The sequence below is a fragment of the Boleophthalmus pectinirostris genome, unplaced genomic scaffold (assembly GCF_026225935.1).
Source record: "Boleophthalmus pectinirostris isolate CB_2022bp ecotype Guang Dong unplaced genomic scaffold, ASM2622593v1 HiC_scaffold_10, whole genome shotgun sequence".
NCBI lineage: Eukaryota > Metazoa > Chordata > Actinopteri > Gobiiformes > Gobiidae > Boleophthalmus > Boleophthalmus pectinirostris.
The window spans coordinates 3,362,448-3,381,033 of record NW_026570971.1 but is presented as its reverse complement, the minus strand read 5'-3'; the positions used below and the strand labels follow the sequence as shown (position 1 = coordinate 3,381,033).

Genomic DNA, 18,586 nt, shown 5'->3' with positions numbered 1-18,586 from the left:
TGGGAGTTTTTATTTTATTTTAAAATTATTATTTTTTACTATATACTATTGAGGTGTTTATTGTTTATGATATGATTTTCCTTTTTTCTTTTTTTTTAAATCAGTGTTTAACTTTATTTAGTTAAAATATAGGCGAAATAAATTGTACACAGAACATTTTTTCCCCCTTATAGTTATATTTAATTATATATTTGTTTAATTATGATTCGTTAATTGGGTTCTACACGCTCCCTCTAGTGGGAGTGACGCTTTTTAAAAAAATTTATTATTATAATTTTTTTAATTATTATATAAATTTTTTTTTCTGTTTTGTCATCTTTTGTGGTATTAAGTTTTGCTTTTTTTTTTTTTTTTTTTTTTTAAATGCCGAATAAACAATTTGTACACATGTCACACGTTATTTGATTATATATTATTTTTATATATTCATTAAAATTCGTTAACTGCAACACAAGGTCAAGTTACAAAATATTCACGCGTTATTAAGAAACATTACTCGTGTCTGAACTGAGGATTCGTTTTATTTTGAAAGGTTTAACAACAGCTGATCGGAGTTGTGCTGTGATGGTTTCAAATCTCGCGTCAGTCTCATGTGGCTCGTGTGGCTCATGTGGCTCTCGTGGCTCTCCCTCCGCATGGTTCGGCTCATCAGAAGCTCGGCTCTTGGATTCCTGCACACGATAGAAGCTCCAGATGTCCTCATGGCGTGGAGAAAACGGAGGCACATGGGTGATTATAATTATAAGTTTGTGTCATGTCGCCGCCCCAAACATTTCACCAGTTACATTTTCTTAGATCCCAGAGGCAGATCTGTCCCCAACAATGTGGAGCACCTGGCTTTCAAGTACATGGTGAGAGTCTAAAGTTGTAGGTTACAACAGTCTTAAAATGCAGACATACTAATTTCACGGATTCAAGATTTACTAAAAATCTTGTATACTTTTTTACTATAATAGTTTTACTATGTTATTTCTTGTTTGGACATAGGCAGTGGATTTAGCCTGTGACAGGAGTCTCCAACCTGTAACTCAGAAGCTTCCAGTAGCTCTCCACCCCTTTACAAGTAGCACATAAAGGGATTTATGAATTATATGTATTGTATTGAATAACTCAAATATGATTAGTTGTAAACTGTAAATATGTCATGTTGAGCTTTGTGCACTAATAAATGCTTTTATGTTTTTTAGCCATAACTGTAAGGTTAAGGTCCTCTTATATTGACTATATTGATTCTTGCGACTGTGAAAATTATTAAGTCTCTGGCATGTTTATTTTGTATTGTAGCTCACCAGAGGCAAAAGGTTGGAGACCACTGGTCTATGACTGAATTGTTAATTGGCAGCCACAATGTTAACAAGGGCAAAACATGTAAAAAGTTACAGTTACATTTGCTTTTTAATTCAATTATACTTTTCAGAGTACTATTCTAGCTGCAAACTTTTACTCCTACCTGAGTAAAAAAATTGTTTTAATTGAAGTAACAGCACGCTTACTCTTACAATGGGGAGAGAAACCACAATTTTTGTTCAAGTCTAAAGTGGCAAAAGCTTTATGTGATAATATGAAATGATTTGAACATTTGTTTCTTGCAGCTCTCCTTTAGATATATAACATTTTTTACATTATGTAATGCTTGTCCTTCAAATGACCTTAACTTCCAATTATAAATCAGATTTGTTACTCTTGAGTGTAATTTTTGGCTTTTCTATCCACCTCTAATTATCAGACAAATAAAAATAAATGACAGTTTCGCAGAGGGATTCTGTAGTGTAGAACTCACCACTACCTCTATTTTTGTTCTTTTCTTCTCAACTTTCTTCTCAGCTTTTCTGGTGGAGGGCCTGTCAAATGCTTTTCCCCATGGAGATGTTATTCTTTTGTTTGGAATGTTTCACAGTATGGCATTAAACCTTTTGATCTTCATAGAGACCAAGTTACAGGTCAGTTCTATGAAGAGGCTTTTCTATGTATTTTTGAGATTTAAAACCACCAATAATTGAATATATGTAAAGTAGAGCTGTTTAATGTCACACTGTGGAACAATCCTGGCAGAGCAATGACATCTCCATAGAAACAAGCAGGTGACAGACCCCCAACCAGTCGATACAAATACATATTTAGCACAGGTAAAATATTATCAGCCAAACCAAGTGAGAATGAGAAACCAGTGAACCGTGTCAGCTGTGCTTTAATGTCTCTTTTATGTTGTGCATGTCCCCGTGTGTGCTGTTGGACCAGGAGATGTGTAAAGTGGAGTCCAGCACAGACTCGGAGTCTGAGATCAGCCCGCGATGGTCCGACACCAGCACGATGGTACGTCCCCTCCCCTTTAATATGGCCCCTGTGTGGAATAACTCTCACTATCAAGTCATTTTGTTCTTTCACTAAGGAAAAGTGAGTGAAGTGTCTTGCCCAAGGATACAACAGTAAGCAACTTGAACTGCTATTTTTAAATAATTGAGTGATTTATTTATTTTTATTTTTTTCAAACACTTTCTTTAACACAGACCTGGGCATTGTGCAGCTCCCGAGCCACATACGGCACTTTGGTCGACTCTGACTGTCCCATTTAAGCTGATTTGGAATTACAAAATAACATTTTTTTTTGCATTTTTACCTCATACATGGACTAAAGCTGCATTGCTTTTATTAATTTATTTTAGCTGCGTTTTTTTTTTTTTTTTTTACATTTTTTGTAAGGCAGCCTCACTAAACCGGGTCTAAACCGGGTCTAAACCGGGACTAAACCGGGTCTAAACCGGGTCTAAACCGGGTCTAAACCGGGTCTAAACCGGGTCTAAACCTGGGCTCAACCTGGGCTCAACCTGGGCTCAACCTGGGCTCAACCTGGGCTCAACCTGGGCTCAACCTGGGCTCAACCTGGGCTAGTCTTTTATTTTTTACTCCACTTAAAAATGTAGTTGAGTAGAAAGTACAAATACATGCTCCTAAATGTGGTGAAGTAAAAATAAAAATAGCCAATTTTATGTTTTCTGATCTGTTAATGTATTTTCCTCATCACAAACAGACCTGGAGTTGTGTTTTGTTTTTTTCATTCACACATGTTTAATTTAACACACAAACCCTGCAGATTTAGGTTCTTCTCAAACAGAAAACGCTTTGTTCCACTTTGTGATGTCATGTGGTAATACAGGAAGTGCTCCGCTGTGTTTTTAAACTCCACACACCTTCACTGGAATAATTTGGAAAATCCAATCTCTGGAACTGCGAATGTCTACTGAGCTAAAGGTAAAAGGTAGCTGAAAACTACCACTTCATGATGTCACAAGGTGGAAAAGAGCAGTTTGAGCTTTTGGAGATGTAGACAGATGAATTAATAATAAAGGATTTCTCAAACACATTTCCAGGTCTGTTTTTGAGGAGGTAACAGCATTATAACATGGCTTAAAGCTCATAAGAGTCAATTTTGTGTAATATAGGACCTTTTAAGTACAATACTCAGGGTTCTCACAGTCATGGAAATCCTGGAAAAGTCATGGAAATTGAAAATGTCATTTTCCAGGCCTTGAAAAGTATGGTATAGTATAGAATTTTTGTTTCTCTTTCACGCAACTACAGCATTCTGTTTATTTATTTGACTATTAAGATTATTTCCAAACATCTGCGCCTTTTGTTTAAAAGAGACAACAATAAATGCACTGACAGGATTTTGAATGTTAAAAACTATAATCCCAAACCATGAATTGAGTGGAAAGAGTTAACATTTCATATTTAGTCCTAAAAGTCTGATCAATTCTACACATGTAGGTGCTGTAAAGTCATGGAAAATTCACTTTAGGTCATGAAAAAGTCATGGAAAAGAGTGGGAACCCTGAATACTTCACTACTTTTACTTTGTTACGTTCCACCACTGCTCAGATCGAGGTAAGGGCAGCTTGGCAGATGTGGGTAAGCCCTCTGATGTTTTCCTGTGGTCCCATAGAGAATGTACCTGTAGGCGTCTGTACATTTCAACCTGGAACATTTCTGCTCATTCCCATCTACAGCCTTCATGTAGTATTATATGACATGACATAAGTCCTGTGGAACTGTCTGTGTGCTCAGGGCTGTGGCAGCAGTGCAGCAGAGAGCGACTGTGGCCCTCACACCGTCCCCCTGGTGCCCAAGTCCTCAGGGAGACACGGCTGCTCCTCTGTGGTAACCCCCCCCACTCACCTCCACATCTGGACACACGTGTGGTCAGGAGCACCCAGCTGGAGGGTCGGCTTATTGTACATGTTTTAAATGTTCCCACCCAGTCACAGGGAGAACATGCAAACTCTTGACAGGCCCTTACGCAGCCTGGGAATTGAACCAGCGAGAGAACGTGCTAAACCAGGATTACATTGTCAGGGGTCTCCAACCTTTTTCTTCCCATATGCCAAAGAGCTGCTCATTTTAGCAGTCACAAGAAATTGAGCACAGGAAAGCCTTAGATGGGGAACAGTTGGATACCTGTAACACAAACCATTATCTATTTATCAGTGTACAAAGTCAGGCATCAGAATTATACATTTATAATGGTAGTTCATCAACTTTGAGTCTTTCAGCACAATCCGTACAATTCATAAATCCCTTGGTGAGCTACATGGAAGGAGGTGGAGAGCTGCTGGTAGCTCCTGAGCTACAGGTTGAAGACCTCTGCACTACACTGTGCATTACCAGTGTAGTATATCTGAACTATAATATATTCACTATGTTCATTGTATTGAATTAGAATTTTTCAAGTGTGTTTTAGTTGTTCTAAAGCTCCAGTCACATATTTACATTGATATTGAATCCATGTGTTGGTTTCACTGTCCATAGACCGACATGGCTCCAAACATGAACTGCTCTTCTGCTGTTTACCTGCAAAAAAAAAACTCTTGCAGAGGTTTTGGGGCCTTAAAACTATGAAAAAAGACAAATCCAAAATTGAGCAAATATTCATGTGTATTTCACATCTTAAGTTCAGACAGCAGTTTAGTATGACGGACCAAACGCGGAGATGTAAACAGGATTAACTGAATCCCATAAAGGGGAAACTGACTCACCCCCAAGGAACTGCAAGAATCTCACATTTTTCAAAAACTGTATCCACTTAAAATTTAGACCACTCCCACCTTCTAATGCACCAGATATTATGTTTTCACACAACCAAGGCCTATTGGCACTAAATGTAGAAATATAAGGTACATGTGGGATCACTACATTAGTCTGAAGTCAAGTTTATAGAACTCCAAATGACAGGAATATGTGATTTTTATGGCAGAATTCTAAGAGAAACAAACAAACCTCCACTCTAAATAATGTAGATTTAGTACAGTGAAGGAAATGCATTTTTACAATACTTTTTCAGGTTCAGAAATTATTCAGTTTAATTCAGCCTTTATCAGGAACATATAATATCTGGTTCAGAAGAATAAAAAAATGTAAATGTACAGTGCATGTTATAATGTTTACAGACAAGACCACCAGTATCTCCACAGCTTAGAGGTGAATCTGACAGAGCTCCTCACAGGACGCACTAGAGCTTGAATGATTTGATTGCTCAGATTCATAGCTCTACACATAAATTAATAAATACATCTGATCGTGACAACACAGGGTCTCTCACCACAGTTTACAAACATTTCACTGGCGCTACAAAACCTCGGCACTTTAAAAAAAATATATATATTATAGTATATATATTTGGGACCAAGTGGAGAAAGTTCTGTACCACACAGGCTCATTTCATCTTGATTTTCCTCTGTGCAGTTTCTGGACCCTTACGATGGCAGCTCAGAGGACTCAGACACTTCTATGGACGCCCAGTACACTAGACAGTCTGTGAAGGGCGCCCTCTGCTGGTGCGTGGCACGTAACAGGAGATTCAACCACCAACCCCACCAACACCAACCTGCTCCGGACCAGACCAAAACCAGCGAAACGGACAAGCTAAACCACTCCATTTCTTACGACGAGAATTCCAACTTCCACGCGGCCATGTCTCTCAGCGATGGGGACGAGTCGTTCGCTTTGGAGCAGAACGGAGGAGATGTAGAAGATGTAGGAAGACCATGCCTGAAGTCTGGGTGGTCCTACATGATGGACAGGTCTTCTGAAAGATCTCCCAGCCCGTCGTCCAACCTCCACAAGAGAAAGTGTGGTCTCCCCGGGGCAGAGCTGCTGGAGCGGGCGCACAGGAAGAGGCAGTGCGTGGTGAACATGGAGCTGGACGAAGACTTGGAAGATACTACGCCAAAAAAAATGTAACTTACAGATTCGTAAGAACTTTGAGAAGAACTTTGATGGCCCCGTCATAGTATGATTTCTGCTCCTATAGTCTAGCTGAACAAAAAGGAAGCTTTACACTCCAGAAAAGGTGCAAAAAGTAACTTCTAGTGAGGGGTTTGCTACCTGCTTGTCTCTGGAGAAGTGTCTGTGCCTGGAATTTACCACAGTATGGCATTAATTAACCCTATACACCTTGCATTAATTCAATAAGAGGCATTTTTATGCATAAGAATAGCTTGAAAAGATGCATTCTTACTGCGAGCGAGGTCTCCTTTCCACAGATCTGACCTGTAGCTTGACCCCGTGAAGTCACACGCTTGTTCCATGTTGACCGGTGTGTTTCCAGGCATCTCCATGGAGACGAGTAAAGCAAAGTTACAGAGTGCACCTTTTAAATATGATTCAAGTGTCAGTACAAACCTGTGGGACTGTGCTGTTGTGGAATCACCCAGAAAAGATTGACGGTCTTTGGGTGAAAAGAAGGTTGTAAATAGTTAAAAACTGAGTTATTATTTAAATCATGTGAATGTGAATTTTCTTTGGTTAAAAATGATCATGTTGATGCTGTAAAATGTGTGTTTTTCGTGTTTTTGCGCACAATCCTTATTACACTCACTTAACAGCAGATGGCGCCGAAGTTGCATTTCGAGCTGGTGGTTTCAGGTTTTAGTTCAGGGGTGTCCAAACTTTAGAGGGAGGACCACATTGAAGCAGCGGCCCACAGACTGCTGATCAATCAATCAACAACTTCATTAATCCCAAGGGGCAATTCAGTTCTCAGATCTCTGCTCGTGCGCAAACTATAAATAAAAACATGCAACACACACCTTACGTTCAAACCTCAGTGCATCAAGGGACACATGAGCAAATTCATTTCCCATTGAATTTTATGGCAGAAGGAATAAAGATTTCGCGTTGGTGTTTTGTTGTGGAGTGACTTATCTCCTCCATTTGCATAAACTGAGTGCAGCACCTGGTTAGGCAGGCTCAGTTTGGCCTTAGATATGGATCAACGCAATGGAGTGTATTTGACAGGCTGAAATCTGAAATCATCTAATGATTCTAGAGAAGGTGTATGGAGTTTAAAAACACAGTGGAGCACTTCCTGTATTACCAGATGCCATCGCAAGGTAGAACAGATCGTTTTCCTGCCTAAATATGCAGGGTTTGTGTCTGAATTAAACAAAACTCCAGGTATGTTTGTGATGAGGAAACATCAGAAAACATAATATGAGCCCTTTACATCAGGGGTGTCAAACTCATTTTGGTCCCGGGGCCGTATCCAACCGACTTTGATCCAAAGGGGCCGGATCAGAAAACTCATGTCATATAAACCCCAAAAATAACAAATTAAAATATTTGTGCAGAGAAACACAAATCTATTACAGAAAACTTTTTTAATTGATGAACTCTTTCTTTTACAAAATATATTATGAACAACCTGAAACTTTAAGAAAAATACAATTTCAACACAATGTTTTAACATTAACTTGTATAAATAATAGTAAGTAATTTTTTCTTGGAAAATCCTGCACTCTGCTCCACTTATCTCATGTTGGACATTTTTCTGATCCAACTGGAGAAGTACCGTCTCTTGTACCTTAGATTTATGTAGTTTCAACTTTAAAAAGGGAGATGGACACTACTGCTACTAGGGCTGCGTATCATTAAGAAGTTGCCGATACGATACATATCCCGATACAGTGCACTTTTGGTTCGATACAATATATTTCAAATCAATTCGATACGGTTCAATAAAAATAAATCCTAAATTATGGCTGTGATACTAAAAGTGTTTGTTAAACCACTTCTTGTGCAAAGTTAATATGAAATACAGCCATTTTAATCATCAAAACAGTGAAAATGTCAAATGTGTCGCATAAACGAGTTTTCTTCCACTGAAAAAGCAACAAAACTGTAGCACTGTAACAAAATAATTGAGTAAAATATACCAAAAAATACTCTTGGCGATATATCGATACAGCAGCCCACAATATCAATACTGTATCATCAAATTAAGCGATACGATATATCGATATTTCAATATTTTTGCACATCCCTAACTGCTACTGCATCACTAGGGTTGTACAATTCAAGTTTAAATCAAGATTGAGATTGTCATTTTTAATCACCTTTTAATTGGTATTTGGCTTTCTAATGCCATCTACTCGTCTCCATAGAGATGGATTTAAGTTTAATGCCATACTATGGAAGCTTCCAGGCAAAGTTACAAGTCCATACAGATTGTAGCGGAATTAGTATGAAAAGTAAACATTTGGAAATCCCATTTGTTTCCAATTTTAACTGCTAATATCCAATTATTAGAATAGATGTTATTTATTATGTGGTACCTGTAGTGTTAATTTAACTCCAGTTCGCCACTATAGCTGTGAGGGCTGTGTGGCTTTAGCTTGACTCATGTGTCCAAGATGAAAACTGTGTCCAGACTTACAGAATATTGGTTTTGGGGTTTAATTAAATACACAGTTTCTACAAATGAAGATTCCACAATGTAACAATTTTTCATTACATCTTTAAGTTAATAATCTAACAATAACCTTGTTGGAGCCCTTTTTTCTACTTCAATTTTACTTCACTTTCCATGAATTGAAGCAAAATGTGTCTTGCCCCAGGACAGATATTTTGCCCTCAAGAGCTGCTTGTACAGTAAAAATCCTCTGTACTGTCTGCATCCAATTATAAAAGTGAAAAGTGCTTATAAACTCATTGCGGTGAATAGTTAGGATGATCTGAATGCATAAACCAATTTACAATGAACCAACTGTTATTTACATTTTGAAGACAGAAATACTCAGATACAGTTCCTTTAATGAACTCTTGAATATCATTTTATTAAACTCTTCTTCAAAATATGTAAACAAAGGCAGACAAAGTATTTATTTTAATGTACTTTATTCCAATTGGGTTGAATCTTTCTAAAATCATACAGGTTCTTTCATTTAAAATCATCATCTCAACATTTCTTTAGCGTCTGAACTCTCCATAAGCCAACTGCACCACCTTCTGTTCACCCTCGAGTCACTTCCAAATCCTTCCTTCTACTTGACTGATCCCTATAGTTATGATTCCTAAAGTTTAATATTTCTGACAACATGAATACTACTACTACTACTACTACTACTAAGTGTGTAAGTGATAGACATGAGTTTGGAGCTGTTCCTGCTCTACTCGGTGCACAGAATAGCCACTCCGCGCTCGTAGAAGCTGTGTGGATCTTCTTTGGTGGCGATGTCGAAGTCCACGGTGAAGATCAGGTCGGCGCGAGTGAAGTTCAGGTACACGGGCAGGGTCACCTACGGGGAGAGTTGCACAGTTACACATTTTACAATATCTCCGTCTAGAAATTGTTGTTTGAGAGCTTTTCTGGTTCCAAGATTCAGTTCCATCACCACAGTTTTTCAGTAGAAAGTGAATTGGAGCCAGTCTCTCTGTAACTACTGCTGTCGGGCTTGTCATTCTGGCCTTAAAATGTTGGATTGAACGTGCTTAAAAGAAAGTGTGTATCAGGTTTGAGTTGCGGTGCCGTGTTCGTACCTGATGCCTCTTCTCCGTGGTGCCCTGTTTGACCCAGCGCAGTTGGGTGAGGGGCAGCTCTGTGGAGATGGACGTGGACAGGGACAGCTTGTTGTTGGCACACGTCGCCCCCTGCAGCTTCAGACCTGCAGCACAACGCTCAAATATTAGACAGGATTAAACATCAGATCACACACCAAAACTCCCATGTAATTACTGATGTGTGTTTACAGCGCAAAAGAAGTGTGATCATTGCAAACACCTGGTGACACGTCGTCAGTGAGTCGGGATTTTAAGAGTAACTGGTTTTTGTTTACATGCAAATCTGATTATTATCTGATTTCTGGACTTTATGATGATTTGAATGACATGCAAACCACAAACTCTGATGCATGTAATCAGAGACACCACGATCAGAAAGAAATCTGTTATTTTCAATCAGATTTTGTACGCATGTAACCGCAGCCAATGTTGTATTTAGAAGAGAAAGTTCAATGAATTTTAAGATAACTCCGTCTAACATGTTCTTTCCTTTTTGTCCTGCACAGAGATTGTGGTCAGCTACTCTCTAAACTCTAAACCACATATTTAAGAAGATAAAGACTAAAAGGAGTTTGAGTAAAGTCCATAAAACCCCTGCCACCTAGAGTTGGAGAGCCTGATCAGTACGCTTTCCTGATTTGCTCAGCTTCTAACTGGTTGGATGATAAATATCCAGGGTAGCTCTATACCTGTGTGCTCTTCTGCCCCTCCCACTGTGTGCTAGTCCCTTAATGAGCAGGTATTTAATGGTTTAAAGCCTTATTTACATATTCTAGATTACAATTCGATGGTCAGGTTTTTTTTGCAGGATTGATTGAATTTTTTTTCTCCCCTTTTGCCCTGTGCTCCTTGGATAATGGACATTACACAAATTCATGAAACGAACTGGAATATATTTGCGTTATTTTCGAACTGAACTAAATCCCAACTAAGGAATAAACTGAACTCTCTCAAATAAAGCCATGAAACTTTAAAAAAGGGAATAAACTGAGCTCTATAAAAGTCAAAACACTTGACAAGGAACTATTGATTTATTTCTTTTTTGAAAAAGGGTTTTTTTGGTTGTTATTTCATTCACTCTTGTTTAATTACATAATCCAATTAGCAACTATTTCAGTTTTTTGTTCTATCATTCATATGCAAGCTCCAAAAACAACCTGGTCTCTTCTGTGTACAGTTCTAATACGCCGATTGCCAAAAACGATAGCCCAACCAACTCAAACTACAATAATGGTTACACTGACCTTTGATCCCGAAGCTGCATGCGTCCAGCGTTGCACCCTGAGCTGTGGTCACGTTCACCTCCAGGTCCAGCTCCTCCAGAGACCAGCTGTTGGCCTGAGCCACATACTGACGAGTGGCTGTGATGTACGCCTCAGGGACGAACAGGCTCCCCAGGCACACGTGGATGTTCTGGACACAGCACAGAGCCCCATTAAAGAAGAGAACAGCAGCAGACTTCATAGGACTAAAGGTGTGACTGTGGGCCACAGTGCAGTACCTTGAGCTCTTTAGCGCCCCCGCTGGCCGCTCCCTGTGAGATCTGCTGCAGCTGCTTGATCCTCTCACTGAAGTCGGCCACCCACTGGATCACAGTCATGGACACAGGGACAGTGTAGCGGCACCAGCTGCGAGGGAGGATACCTACAAAAACACACACACACGTGTCAGTACAATGGCTTTTACACCGCACTATCATCTTTACTGCAGTTATCAGTTATCTTGGCCTATGAAAGGCTACGTTTAGACTGCAGGGCTTAATGATCAATTTCGATTTTTTTGTGAAATTAGATGTTTTTGTGAGGTCGTTCATTTCCAATTAAATGCGACTTGTATGTGATCTCCAGTGTGACCGTTAATCGGCCCCAAAGTGTGCCGCATGTGCACTGGAGATGCAATTTTTACTGTACAAATTACAGACATGGTGCATTCACACGGGATTAAGATCTCAGGAATTCATCACAATTACTACAAATCACCAAAGGTCCACAGGTAAAACTAATCCTGTGTAATTAGGGCTTTAGACAAGGAGGTATGGCCACTATTTTTCATGCCAAATTTTCTTTATGTTTTAGTTAAAAGAAAAAAGTTAAGTTTTTTCCTTTAATTATATGATAAGAGATCCAAGACAAAGTTGGTTTAGTGAGTGTGGGATGAGTGTTTAATGTGTTACCTTTGACCAAGTCACTGATGAGTGTCCTCAGATAGTTGGTCTGCTTCTTCTTGCCTTCACACACCTGCACCACGTCAGACAGGTCCTGGCGGATCTCCTGCAGCATCTTCCCTCCCATCTTCACCTCGCGCTCGAAGAAGCGGAAGAGAGGATCCTGTAGGAGGCAGCAAACTTTTCAGCAGGAGGTGGTAGGACATCCCCAATTACTAATGATCTCTTCCCTCTCTTATGTCTCTCCCTCTCCCCCTCGCTCCCTCTCTCTGTACCTTGATGTTCTCGACGGTGCGCTTGAGTGGGTTGACCGTTTGGGGCATGAGCTGGAGCCAGTTGGCGGCGGTGGAGTGCAGCGTCCTCATCCAAGCGGGCTGAGCGTCTGACGAAGAGGCGGTGCGCTGCTTCTTCTCGGTCTCGTACGCCAGGTCATCCTCATCCTCCAGCATCTGCATTTTCAGCATCTTACCCATCATGTCCGTGCCTGCGCAGCCGAGCGGGGGGAAGGAGACAGGGGACAGAGGGGACAGAGGGGACAGAGGGGACAGAGCGATGGGGTTTGAGATATTAATACAGGAACAAGAGTAGATCTTACCTGGTGGAACATGGCAATACAGAAGATAAAAACAAGGCAGCAGGCAGGTAACATCAGCTCACATTCATGTTCATGGGGAAATAGCTGTATGTTTCCAGATGTTTAGAATCCAATAAGACACAGCTGGACTCATGTGGGGCTGGAGGAGGGACAGTGGTTCTCAAACTAAAAGGGTAGAACTTAACCAGGACTTAACTCACTTTGAATTGTACAATCTAATACAGGAGTGAAACAGGTCTAAATCAAGAGCATCCTTAGACCAGGCCGTGTTTAAAATGAGTGTCATCAGATGAAGCAAACACTGGGATTTGTGACCGTTTGAGAACCACAAGAGCAGGATGAAGAGGAGTGGACATGGGGAGAGTCTGGCTTTGGGAAACATGGAGCTGTGCATCGTCAGGAAAGAATGTAGTTATGGGAGTGTTTGCCGTGTGTCGTGCAGCCCTTTTGGGAGCAGGCTACAGGAGGGCGGGGGAGGTGGGAGGAGGTGGGTGGTGAGTGGGTGTAGGGGTGTAGAGGGGTAGTGACATGATGGCAGCCAAGTCCAGCTGCTGGAGGGTGAGGAGCACTGCTCTACTGGACACTACAGGAGCCGGACTCAGTGGAGACTTCACTGTGAACACACTCACAGCACAGGGACAGGCTTTAGATCAACTGTTCTTTTAAGCTCATTGGATCACTAGTGCCTCTGTATTTTGAAACATCTAAATGTGCCATTAACTGAAACTGAATATTAAGACGAGAGCTGCAAAAAGCAAGAGTTAGTCACACCATAAACAATGTAACTAAAAAAACTAAATGATCACAAAATAAAATAGATTGATAACAAGCACAGTGATGAATTTGTGAGGAGTAATGAAGATGAGCGCACCCTGAGTGGTGAGCAGGACCTTCTCGGCATTACTGGGCAGACCGAGCCAAGATGGAGTCTGAGTGTCCGGCAGCATCTCCACCCAGTGCATGAACTCCTCACGCCTGGACAACAGGAAAACAAACACCATCATAATTACACTTTACATAGTAAACTTTTGTGATGAGTAATACATGTGCATGTGACCTAAGGCTTGTTCATTCTAACACACTAAATGAACTGAAGTGTTATGTATAGTGTATATAGTGTCTCGGGCACTGTACCGAATGCCGTCGGGCATCTTGATGTCCTTGTGTCCGTCCACCTTGAGGGCCAGTTTGAAGTCGCTGTCGAAGCTGCCCTTGGTGAAGATCCGGTCCAGGAAGGTGTTGAGCAGGCGCTGGTCAAACTCATTGTCAATGCGTCCTCCATAGATGGACTGGGCCATGAGGGTCTTCAGAGCTGCCCATGGGATCTTATCTGGAGCGATGTTCTGACGGCCCTGTGCACACAAGCAGCTCTGTCACATCCTACACCGTAGACTTCATGACATAAAAATCAAAACATAACATGTTGATTCAAAATTATAACTAGGCCTTTTTGCACAACATTAAGGTTATTGATCTGACAGATTTTTAGTCTTAAACAGAAACTCTAATAAACGTCTAATATATATATTCCTTTTGTTATTCCTGTACCTTGGCGGTGTCGTCCAGCCACGTGTCCACAGTGTCACAGGCAGAGCGCAGGTCTGACTCTCCAAACTCGTACTTCTTGGACCAGCCCAGAGGAGCGTACCTCAGCCTCTCCTGGATCACAGCGTGGAACCAGGCCAACAGGAAGTACAGGCGGGCGCGCTCGTTTGGAGCCTACACACACCCACAGAAAACAGGGACACGTTTAGGATGTGGACACAGTCATTGAAAATGTAGAGACAGTGGGGACAGTACCTTGCACATGCGGGCCACAGGGATACTGCAGAAGGTGCGCAGCATGTTGGCCTTGACGCCAGGAGGAGGCTCAAACACAAAGATGCGGCCGGCACGGAGCAGGTTCACGGGCACCTGACAACGAGACAGTTCAACAGGACAAGCATTAGGAACAATACAGAGCCTGAAGAGTGTGCACTTGAGTCATTTCATATTAAAAAAGACGAAACTGAATATTTTTAAAGTAATAAATTAAGCAGGATGAGTTAAAGAAACTTTTTACATTTACACATTTTAAGTAAGAATATCAATAAAACAAGTTGTATTATTTTTATTCATAAGGGGAGTATTATAATGAGTTTTTTTTAAATAAATGAATGAGAAATGTAATTTAGTTTATCTATTTAGACAAATTTCCTCTTGCGGGTTGTTTAAATTAGGAACAATACAGAGTCTGAAGAGTGCGCACTTTCATATTAAAAAAGAGGAAACTGAATATTTTTAAAGTATTAAATTACACAGAATGAGTTAAAGAAAATTGTTACACTTACACATTTTAAGTAAGAATATCAATAAAACAAATTGTATTATTTTTATTCATAAAGAAGAGGAGTATTATAATGATTTTTGAACATACTACACACATTTTTTAGACAGATTTCCTCTTGTGGGTTGTTTAAATTAACTTCTACTTTTCATGCGATGCTAAATGGTGTGCGTCTGTACCTTGGGGTTGATCTCCATGGTGAGGAAGAGTCTGAAGCTGGCGTGGGGCTGCATGGAGTGGAGCTTCTTCTCCAGCTGCATGAGCCAGCCCGGAGCCAGGTGCACGTTCTCCAGCATCACCCACCTGAAGAGGAGCAGGAGGAGACACACTCAGTCTAATCTGTGGGCTCAGGCTCACTAACAAAGACAGCACGTACATCAGAACACAACTACTCACCTGCCCGATTTGACCGCGGTGTTGATGTCCCGGTCGGCCTTGTTGAAGCCCTCAGCCGAACCTGGAAACAGCCACAAAATACAGAGAGATGAACATAAAGGTGACATTTCTGTTTTGAGACAATCTCAGTCAATCTCAGGACTAAACCAGGACTAAACCAGAACTAAACCAAAATTAAACCAGGACTAAACCAAGATTAAACCAGGATTAAAAACTAAACCAAGATTAAAAGCAGGTCTAAACCTAAAAAAATCTAAAAAGTTAAACCAGGTCTAAACCAAGATTTAAACCAAGATTAAACCAGGACTAAACCAAGATTAAACCAGGACTAAACCAAGATTAAAGCAGGTCTAAACCAAGATTAAAGCAGGTCTAAACCAAGATTAAACCAGGTCTAAACCAAGATTAAACCAGGACTAAACCAAGATTAAACCAGGACTAAACCAAGATTAAACCAGGTCTAAACCAAGATTAAACCAGGACTAAACCAGGTCTAAACCAAGATTAAACCAGGTCTAAACCAAGATTAAACCAGGATTAAACTAGGACTAAACCAAAATTAAACCAAGATTAAACCAGGACTAAACCAGGACTAAACCAAGATTAAACCAGAACTAAACCAGGACTAAACAGATTAAACAAGGACTAAAGCAGGACCAACCAGGACTAAACCAGCTCAATCTGGAAGCAGACAAAAGTGATTCTTTTAGCAGTGTATTTTAAAAACTGACTCACCGATGGAGACTGATGTGATCTGCTTGTTCTGCTCTGCTGCCAGATCTCGGACCAGACCGCTGGCATCGTACCCGGGCACGGAGCACATGAGGACTGGAGTGCTGGGCTTCACCTGGGCACAGGAGGAGGGGAAGGGTCAGACATTCAACTGGGGCTAAAGCATCATCATTTTACACTAGGGACACTGTGATGTGTAAAACTGATCTGGAACAACTTCACAGAAATGGGACCATTGACTTTGGGGCCTCAGATTCCCACATGCCCCTCAACCTTAACTTAGTCCAACAGTGTAAGGAGCCTGCAGTAAAAGAGCCACAAGAGGGGACTAGGGTTAGGTGTAGTCTGAATGTTCCTGAGCTTTAATTTCAGGATAATGTAATACACATTCTAGTAAAGTACAAAACCATTAGAACACAATTAAAGCTATTAAAAGGCAATTTTATGCAGTACATCTCTTTAACGAATAACTATCATTTACAGCAGGCATGTCCAAACTATGGCCTGTGGGTCAAATGCAGCTCTCAGACAAATTTTTCTTGGCCCTCAGGCTTCCAAGTGAATTGGCCCAAATTACCTTGCAGAAGTTTATAGCTAATATTTACTGTGTAGTTTTAAGGATCTTAGCACGAATAAAGACCGATGGCTCATTCTAACGTGTTGAACATGCACATATTTCAATTATTCACTGTACTGACTGTACCACTCTACGGCCCTTGATTAGCCCTCTGCTTCGTCTGTGTTTAGATTTGTGACTCTTGATGAAAAAAGTTTGGACACCCCTGACTTATAGCAACCACAACAAAACAGAATTTCTTTCAGGCACTGTTGGCAAAATGCATAAAACCTGGGTCTAGGTAACAAAAATGATCTTAATTCTCTTTGTAGAGCCCCTGACCTATGTAATGAGACTGAGAGCGGTGGTCCATACCTCACTGTCCACGATGTTGGCCAGGTCCAGCGGCTGCTCGATGATGCTCATGAAGGTGTCCCCGAGCACCTTGGACACAAACAGGTGGGACATGGCCAGGAGCCGGTCAGGACGGAACGCCTGGATCAACAGCAGCTGGTGCACCGCCTGACCGATGAGAGCTGTGGACACAAGAGACAGGAGACAGTCAGGTGGGCTTTAATAATTAAGTTACAGGATCATCTAGTGCTTTTATCAGGGTTCCAGCTAAAGATGATTTTAGATGGTCAAACACAAAAATGCTGACAGTGACAATGACAGTGAAGACACGGACAACATTTGTGTTTGACCATGGTCATTTGTTACACGACACAGCGATATGGCACCTGTTATAGGAGCGTCTGGAGCAGCGACCAGATCAAGTGGTTGAGCACGTTCATGCGCTGCAGTAAAGAGCAACGTTTGTTACTTCAAACCAGGTCTTAATGGAAACATGTTCGGGATGTATTTGGATTATTTTTCAATGGAGAAATAATATGCCACGATAAAGAAGGTTTAACGTGACAGTACGGCTCCAGCAGTTTTGCGTCTCTCTATAGGAGTGAATGGAAGCGAGAGGACACGCCCCCCATGCTTCCAGTTGTGGCCCCGCCTTTACCAGTTACGCTGATCGCCAGACAATCCGGACAGGGGACTCAGCGCTGCGCTGCGCAGCATCCGGCGTCAATGGGTTAAATGATCTATTTTCAAACTTCTTTCACAAATAAACTGCACCGGACTTTAAACGAAACACAACAGTTGGATGGGTCAGTGGGGACTTTGTTTGTCGCGTTCATGGTGACTCTGGGCTCTTTTCAGTTGTGGCGTGTAGGGAGGGTGCTGTCTGGGACCGCTGGATTGTCGATTGATCGAAGTGACTCAGTTGTTCAATTGTGTCTAGAAGTGGCACATCACGCTCGCTTTTTCGGTTCGTTCCTCCGTTCCGTTCCTCGTCGGCGTGGAGTGATGAGTATGGCTGCGGGTGTTTTTCGCTGCATGGTCTCTGTCTGCTCCGTGTGTGTTTGCATGCGCTGCGGGTGGTGCGGCTTTGTAGTTTACTGAAGTCGTGCTGGGACACCTAAGTGGATTCGTGTATAGGGCGCTCTGGATTGTGGGGCGCACAGTCGCTTTTGATGGGGTTGGAGCCTTAAGAGCGCGCCCAATAGCCCGGAAAATACGGTAATATGTGTCATTTAAAGCATGTGTGCACACTCACTGGACTGCTTCTCCTCTGTCCACAGGTAAGGCACTGCCAGCTCTGGAGTGTTGCTCTCAAGCCACATGAAGATTTGCTGAAACAACCCAAAAAATGTTTACATATTTGTCTTTACCTTTAGAATAGAGTATTATGTTTCAAACCAGAGGAACTTACATCGTCGGCCTGCACCTTCTCCACCAGGTCCTTGAAGGCGGGCAGGCGGCTGAGGCGGACCATGGCTTCGCTCTGCTCTGTGGTCAGGCCTTTGACTTTGGGCAGGGCTGTACCGGTCAGAACAATTTCCTTACCCCGCAGGAAGTGCTGGAACTCAGAGTCGTACGAAGGCTCGCTGGAACAACCCAAGACATGAGAGTTAATGAATTATCTTCTAC

At 41.5% G+C, this 18,586-nt stretch overlaps 2 protein-coding genes across 5 annotated transcripts in view; one reads left to right on the top strand and one right to left on the bottom strand.

The window, feature by feature from the left end:
- The first annotated feature begins 575 nt into the window (after positions 1 to 575).
- On the top strand, positions 576 to 6,883 carry LOC129411451 (uncharacterized). Of its 4 annotated transcripts, none has more exons than XM_055162291.1 (5): positions 576 to 729; positions 796 to 851; positions 2,242 to 2,313; positions 4,066 to 4,158; positions 5,740 to 6,883. In XM_055162291.1, exons 1-5 carry the CDS (start codon positions 591 to 593, stop codon positions 6,235 to 6,237), a joined length of 858 nt encoding a protein of 285 aa, XP_055018266.1. In that variant the 5' UTR covers positions 576 to 590; the 3' UTR covers positions 6,238 to 6,883. The 4 variants fall into 4 exon arrangements, with proteins under 4 accessions (XP_055018266.1, XP_055018261.1, XP_055018277.1 ...); XM_055162286.1 differs by having other exon boundaries at positions 2,239 to 2,313; XM_055162302.1 differs by lacking the exon at positions 4,066 to 4,158.
- Positions 6,884 to 9,154: 2,271 nt separating this feature from the next.
- Positions 9,155 to 18,586, bottom strand: part of dync1h1 (dynein, cytoplasmic 1, heavy chain 1) — a 43,885-nt gene continuing 34,453 nt past the window's right edge. Inside the window, 16 exon segments of the mRNA XM_055161046.1 lie at positions 9,155 to 9,572; positions 9,814 to 9,938; positions 11,079 to 11,247; positions 11,336 to 11,478; positions 12,008 to 12,161; positions 12,274 to 12,482; positions 13,465 to 13,568; positions 13,728 to 13,945; positions 14,142 to 14,312; positions 14,394 to 14,507; positions 15,099 to 15,222; positions 15,316 to 15,376; positions 16,051 to 16,162; positions 16,979 to 17,139; positions 18,213 to 18,288; positions 18,369 to 18,543. Coding sequence (XP_055017021.1) covers positions 9,444 to 9,572; positions 9,814 to 9,938; positions 11,079 to 11,247; positions 11,336 to 11,478; positions 12,008 to 12,161; positions 12,274 to 12,482; positions 13,465 to 13,568; positions 13,728 to 13,945; positions 14,142 to 14,312; positions 14,394 to 14,507; positions 15,099 to 15,222; positions 15,316 to 15,376; positions 16,051 to 16,162; positions 16,979 to 17,139; positions 18,213 to 18,288; positions 18,369 to 18,543 — 2,245 coding nt within the window. The 3' untranslated portion in view covers positions 9,155 to 9,443.